At 42.4% G+C, this 6,580-nt stretch overlaps 1 protein-coding gene across 1 annotated transcript in view; it reads right to left on the reverse strand.

The window, feature by feature from the left end:
* Nucleotides 1-4,959, reverse strand: part of LOC108244135 (homeobox protein Meis1) — an 81,271-nt gene extending 76,312 nt beyond the window's left edge. Inside the window, exons 1-5 of the mRNA XM_017430043.3 lie at nucleotides 4,159-4,959; nucleotides 2,216-2,436; nucleotides 995-1,136; nucleotides 694-744; nucleotides 204-254 (exon numbers count right to left, since the gene is read on the reverse strand). Of these exons, the coding sequence (XP_017285532.1) occupies nucleotides 204-254; nucleotides 694-744; nucleotides 995-1,136; nucleotides 2,216-2,436; nucleotides 4,159-4,170 (477 nt within the window). The 5' untranslated portion in view covers nucleotides 4,171-4,959. The remainder of the gene's footprint in view (nucleotides 1-203; nucleotides 255-693; nucleotides 745-994; nucleotides 1,137-2,215; nucleotides 2,437-4,158) is intronic.
* Nucleotides 4,960-6,580: the final 1,621 nt, after the last annotated feature.

The raw sequence follows: 6,580 nt of genomic DNA on the forward strand, positions 1-6,580 counted from the left end.
GGTGGGGGTGGGGGTGGGGGGAGCACAGAGATATCCGTTCCAGTTGTAACAGCTTGCGTCGTGATTAAACGCAGAAGAGAAATGGCCCCATGATTGATTTGGACGCTAATTATAACCGACCAGCAAAAATACATTTATGCAAATCTACAGCCCGCATACATACAGTAGGTCCGAGGAGAGAAAATGTGAGCAAAGAATATTACCTTCTCCAGCTCCAGAAGATGAAATCGTAAAACTTGAATGGCTTGAATCATCTGAAAAATTAAAATAACAATAAAAGATGAAGCTGTTCACATTAAACAGGCGCGTTTTTTCTTCCCTCTTCCTCACTACAAGATGAGGAAAATATTCATATAAGACTGGATTTTATTAAACTTTTTGCAGTATGGATAGCAGGCAATAAGCCTCGGAGTCAGGAATCTATTAAAACAGTTGCTCCAACATCACATCAAACAGGTGAAAAGATCGGATAAAATAAGTTCAAAATGTTCGTGACAGCCTTCCAACGGGGGGCCCTGTGAGTGTGAGTACAACCCGGGGCCATCATCATATCAAACAGCACAAACGGAGGAACAGCATGGGCATTTTCCCCTGTTTTTTAAAAAGTTTTCAGCCCCACGTGGTTCAGGTCAGTAAAGATCAAAAACAACTAGTTTATTCGGAAACACTATCAAATAAAAGAATGTCTCTTACCAGATTATCCAACTCTGGATTTGATGAAAATAATGGTTTTTCTGCCCGAATCTAAAAGTAAAAAATAAACATATTAATATACAACTGTAAGCCGTGTGTGATATCAGAGTTATTTAACACACATGTGCACAAAATAATACAATGTTTATACTCTTTTACGCACGGCAGAAACATTTTACGCATGGATATATTTTCTTGTTTGTGCTTTTTTTTTATAAATTAAAAAAAAAAAAATTAAGATACAGAGTTAAACGATGCAACTTTTGCACGTGCTAGTAGTATAAGAGGAAACTTTCCTGACCTGTTTTGCAAACACTGCTATGTCTTCATTGAAAGATTCCGATGAACAGACGTCTCCTCCCGCCACCCCGGGCTCTCTGGGGGTGCACGTCGCTAATTCACATTTCTCAAAAATCAGTGCAAGCAAGGGGAACAGGGGGTGCCTGCGTGGACACACACACACACACGCACACACACACACACACACACGCGCGCGCGCGCGCGCGCACAAACACACAATAGCAAATGTCACCAGAGAGAACAGCAGCGGGGTCAACGCTACTCTGGGCTAGATTTAGCCAGCGCCATGCTTCCCTTCAACAACTCGCCCACAGGGACTGACTGACTGAATGACTGACTGACTGACTGACTGTCTGACTGATCTTTAGATTCTGCAGAAGCTGCAAACAGCGAGCGGACCATCTGATTAAATCTGGTCGCGCCTAATAACATAAAAGCTTGAGAGTCTGTCAAACAATTTTCTTGCACAAGGTTTGGATCACAGGCGTGTGTGTTTGTGTGTGTGTGGCCGAATTAGCACACGTTTGTTTACTATTTACTGCTTATACCTTTTTTGTGCAAACAGAGGCGCAATAATAGGCTGAGGGTAACACGCATTCCAGTGAGATAAGTTCCACCATTTTGAAAACATAATTAGTAGAATTTCTTATTTAGTCCCACAAATGAATAATTCATGCACATTTTGGGGGGAAATTGCTTTAATCGTGTGTTTTATTTTAAATGAGGCTGGATCCTGGCAGAATTCTAAGGATGTCATTATTTTTTCTTCCATGAACTGAATTAAAAAAAAAACTTGGCGAATTGTTTCAAATAAATATGACAAGAGAGGCAATTAGAGGTGGACATTTTCCTCAGAATTAAAGAAAATATTTAAGGTGGAATTATAAAACAACAGGACAAAATTAAGGGTTGAAACAAAGAAACAAAAAAAAATTAGAACATAATTTATTTTAAAATGCCCAGGAAATAGTCTGTGCAGTAAACCTGGGTGAGCTTTTAAGAACAAAACCCTGCAAACTTTGTCAGATTGAACGAGCGAGAAAAGCTGCTGCAGTTCGTTTCTTTTGGAGCACTTGGAGCTCTGCAGCCGCTGACTTTCCTGACCGATTTCAAAGCCACGATCCCACCCCGGCTGCCCCTGGATCCACACACTCTGTCCACCCGGGGACGACTCTCCCGCCCCCCCTCCACGGACCGGAGGCTCGCTTTTCCCTCCACCTACCCGTAAATAGCGTCTTTATCTCTCTTGAGAGCGTCGTTAACGGAGGAGCCCATGCTGGGGGGCATGGAGTTGGTGTGGGCGGTGTGCGGGTACTGGTGGGAGTGCAGCTGCGGACCGTGGTTCAGGTGCACGGCCTGCATGGAGCGCGCGCCGTGCGGGTCTCCATACATGGTGGTCGGGATGCCCACACCGTCCATCCCGTAGTGGGGCAAGTCTTCGTACTGCACACAACAAAACACGGGGGGCAGGAGAATAAATTAATTAAACTCTTACGTAAAAAAAAAATCTAATAATAAAAGTTGCTCTCAAATTTATGGTGATTAAAAGAAAAGTTTTGTCAATTAGACGCAAAGGTTTTAACAATTTATCATAGCAAACGTTGCCCTTATTTTTTTATTTTATTTTATTTTTTAATTAAGCTTCATAATCATATTTAACTTACTTTTAAAATTACCTACAAAGTCAAAACGTACAGCAAACACGAGAAATAAATTCCCTTCACTGGGCTGAATTTATTCTCCCTCCTAAGAAAAGTTTGAAAGCCTGAAGCAGGACTTTGTTTACAAAACTGCAAGGCTGCACTGCGAAGCAGTTTTTGTTCTCATTTTATTCACAGTAGCTCTTTAAGCCCAGAAGAAGAAATAAAAAACACACACAGGAGCAATTCAATAAATGCAAAATAAATAAAACAAAAATACAAAACCTGCAGCAACGAGGCTCAGTGGCTAGTTTTTGTGTCTGGTTGAGTTTCGACAACATCAGTCCTGTGTTTTCACTCTCCACAACACCTCTTAAACTTGTTAATTGCGCTGCTTTTTTATTTTAAAGGCTCATAATTGTGCAGCACGTAATTACCCATAAAGCACACATTGTGTTCAGTGCAACAAACGCGAGGAGTGTGTTTTCTTCTTTTTATAGATGAGCTAAATATCCCAACCTTTTCAGGTCTCAGTTTTAGCTCACTGAAGTAGAATCGTCTCTATTTAATTGTTTCAAAAGATCCAGTTAGTTTATTGTTGTTTTTTTAAGTAGACATTTTATTTTGATTTTTCCAGGGAAGAAAAAAACAGTAGTTTAAAGTTCGAGGCGTAAATTTTCGTGCGTGCGCCTCTTTACTCGACTGAAAATATGCTTGAATTATTGATAGTGCTCTCAAGAGGTGACAAACAAGTGTCGGGTGAAGAGAGAGAGAGAGAGAGAGAGAGAGAGAGAGAGAGAGAGAGAGAGAGAGTAAAATGCATTATCACTTAAAGCTGAACGTTTCGACCCTAAAGGCAAAGAGGTGCAAACCCCAGCGTGGTGCAGCTCCAGTGCCAAAACTATAAGCAGCTAAACGCGTGCAGCTCCAGTGCAACATCCCCGATTTTACACCCAGAAGCGTGCGCGTGAGGAGCGGTTCTGGGGCTCCAAATGAATCAAAGTGTTTGTCATCATATTGCTGCTGGGGGGTAAGAAACAAACTGCTCATCTGTTGTTTTACAAAACAATAAAAAACAATCAAAGTTTTTTTTTTCTGCGGAAAAAAATCGCAGTTTTGACAAAACGCATCCGCAAAAAAGATTTGTTTTGTCTCCGTGCCCCCTCCTTCCGCCCTCTCACACACACATTCATTTCGCTTCCAGTTACAGGTCTGTCATAACTAATCTAAAAAACACAGCCGATGTGAGATCTGATCGCGCGTCCAGTGTCCCACAGCGGGGCCGGTTTTTGTGGAGCAAACGAGCGCGTCCGTGCGTAAACAACGTGCCAAAAAAAGACGCCAAAAAACGCGAAACCGTGTCTCCATTCGCCAGTCTGAAACTTTTCTCCACCGTGACCATTATGTGTGTGTGTCCGAGTGTGTGTCACTGAGCCACGTTACAGAGCAAGCATTGGATTCAAGCGCAGCGGACTTCAGAGAAACTTTTCTTTTTTTTTTTTTCGGGAGGATTGCCCCTACGTACCCGTTGCGCCATAACCCTCCTCACTCCCGGGGTTCGTCCTTTCAGTAAATCCCTTCTGAGGCCAGGGTAAAGAAAGAAAGAAAATCCAGACAAAAACGAGAAGAGGTTTCAGCCAAAATCCTGTTTTCTGTTTTGGTTTCTTCTCCGCGGAACGTTGGAGCCAGCTCCCGCTCTCGGTGCAAGTTTAGCCCAGGCGCGGCGACTCCGTCCTCTGCTCTCCTCTCGGCAGCAGGCACCGGGGCTCCTTTTCCAAAACCAGAATGAAAATAAAATGTCCCCCCTCAAACAAAACTGGCGACTCTCATGGCTTCTTTTTTTTTTTGTGCCACTCAGCCTGTCAGTCAAAAGCGCGAGGGGCTTGTCAAAAGTAGCGGATGAATGATGGTTCGACGCGCGTCTCCACGGGATCGGCACCACCTAAATGTTAATGGTCACAATCAGAGTTAAAAAATGAAGCAGCTCTCCTCTGGTTTTCTTTGATCACTCTCGGATCCCGGCTTGATTTTCTTATGCAAAAAGCGTCCAGAGGAGATCAAGAGGAGGTGGGGTGATAATTCTGGCTTAGGCTTTTCTTAAAGGAGCCACGATCGATGCTGTGCGTGGAGTGCGCGGATGTGTCTGTGAGCCTGTGTGTGTGTGTGCGTGCGTGTGTCTGTGTGAATGTGTGTGTGTGTGTGTGTGAGTAAGTGCGTGTGTGTGTATATATGCGCGAGCCACCAGCCCCGTTTTCGTGTACAATAGATGTGTGTGTTGAGGCTGAGGAGGAGCGGAGGATCTGGACCAGACTGCTGAAACCCGGAAGTAGTGGTGGCCATAACAGGTCGCGTCTTACACAACGCACCGGGCTGCAGCAAGTCGCACGGAGAAGAAGGGGTGGGAGGACCCGTGCGAGCCGAGCCAGCCGCGCGGAGAGCTGGAAGCCCACCGGGTTAAACAGTCCACATCCATCCGTGATTCCAGATTCCCTTCTAAACCTCACAAACCGACTTCATTCTTCACTTTTAGACACCAACCTATGTTCATTCTGGGGCGGATTCACCAAAAATCTACTTATTCTCTACTTATGAACAGTTTATAAACGACTAATTCGACTTTATGTGAGCTATTGTCACCAATCTAACCAATAGCCTTGATTATCTGGATTGTAAAGGATAGGCTGCAGCTTTATAAAAGGTTGATTTATTTTCTATAAATAAAAAAGAAACCTCTAAATTTGGTTTATTTGTAGAGATCTATCGTTCTTTTTCTGGTGAGATTCGACCAAAATCAGTACAAGTTGTGATCAAGCATCCACTTGTGACGAACTTTAATTGTTTGCGAGATGTATTCTTTCATCAAACTGCACTTCTATAAGATCATTTGTTCTAGTTAAATTGAAGTAAAGGTCCGCTTTTGTTTTGAAAATGAAATATTTGCTGAAAAACAGTACACCAAAGCTGAGTACTGAAGTTGTTTTCTGAGAGTTAATTTCTACAAGGATTGCTTTTTACGCTCCCTTTTCGGTGTCAAAATCCTACTTTCTGATGTCCGTGAGTCTCTATCACCCCCACAGCTGCGCGGAATGGGTCGCTCCAGTCTGCCCGGCCTGTCCAATGACAGACAGGCAAAGGGATGGGAGCCCCCTATTGGCTCCCGACATGATCGATCCGGAGTTGATTGATCGGCTTTTTTTAGGCCACACTAGCGAGCAGGCGCAAAACGCAAACATCGTCCGCGGGAAGGAAAACACACACTTTGTGCATCTGTCGGCTTCTACAGGCTGTAACCTCCACCAAAACACAGAATATATGAACCATAAACAGTCCTCTGTGTTTCTCTCGCTCTCTCTCACACACACGCGCGCGCGCACACACGCTTATGTTTTTATATATCTAACTTTATTACTTTTAAATTACCCCTGTCTTTAACAAAACTTCAGAAAAAAAACTAGATTTTTTTGGTCAATAACATTTAACTTTTGACTTTCTTTATTTAACGAGTCTGGTCTTTCTTTGCTCAAATTGTAAAAGTCTGGGCACATATTAAGTTTAATTAATAGCAGGAAACTCAGATCCTATAGAGGAATTAAAAGAGAATCTTTATAGAATTCACATTATTAATTACGTTCTTAAGTTGATGAAATACTAGGAATTGATGTCGTTATTTTTTTTGTTAAAGTTGAATCCTGTCCAGACATAAAGATGAATGCCTCTTTATTGATTTAACAGTTAATATTTTTAGCATAATTTGCTTGTATCTGCTTAGAATATGTCTGGGATATTTACTATAAAACGGAACAACAGACACAGTTTTACATTTTATGGATTAAAAATTTCCAGAAATTCCAAAAAGGACATTTTTATTCAATTCCAAGTTTGTTTGCAACAGGAAGATCCTTCTCTGGAGGTTAGCTTCTCAGTAAAGGAGCTCTAATATCCCCTGA

The sequence above is a fragment of the Kryptolebias marmoratus genome, linkage group LG22, assembly GCF_001649575.2.
Source record: "Kryptolebias marmoratus isolate JLee-2015 linkage group LG22, ASM164957v2, whole genome shotgun sequence".
In the NCBI taxonomy this organism is placed as follows: Eukaryota; Metazoa; Chordata; class Actinopteri; order Cyprinodontiformes; family Rivulidae; genus Kryptolebias; species Kryptolebias marmoratus.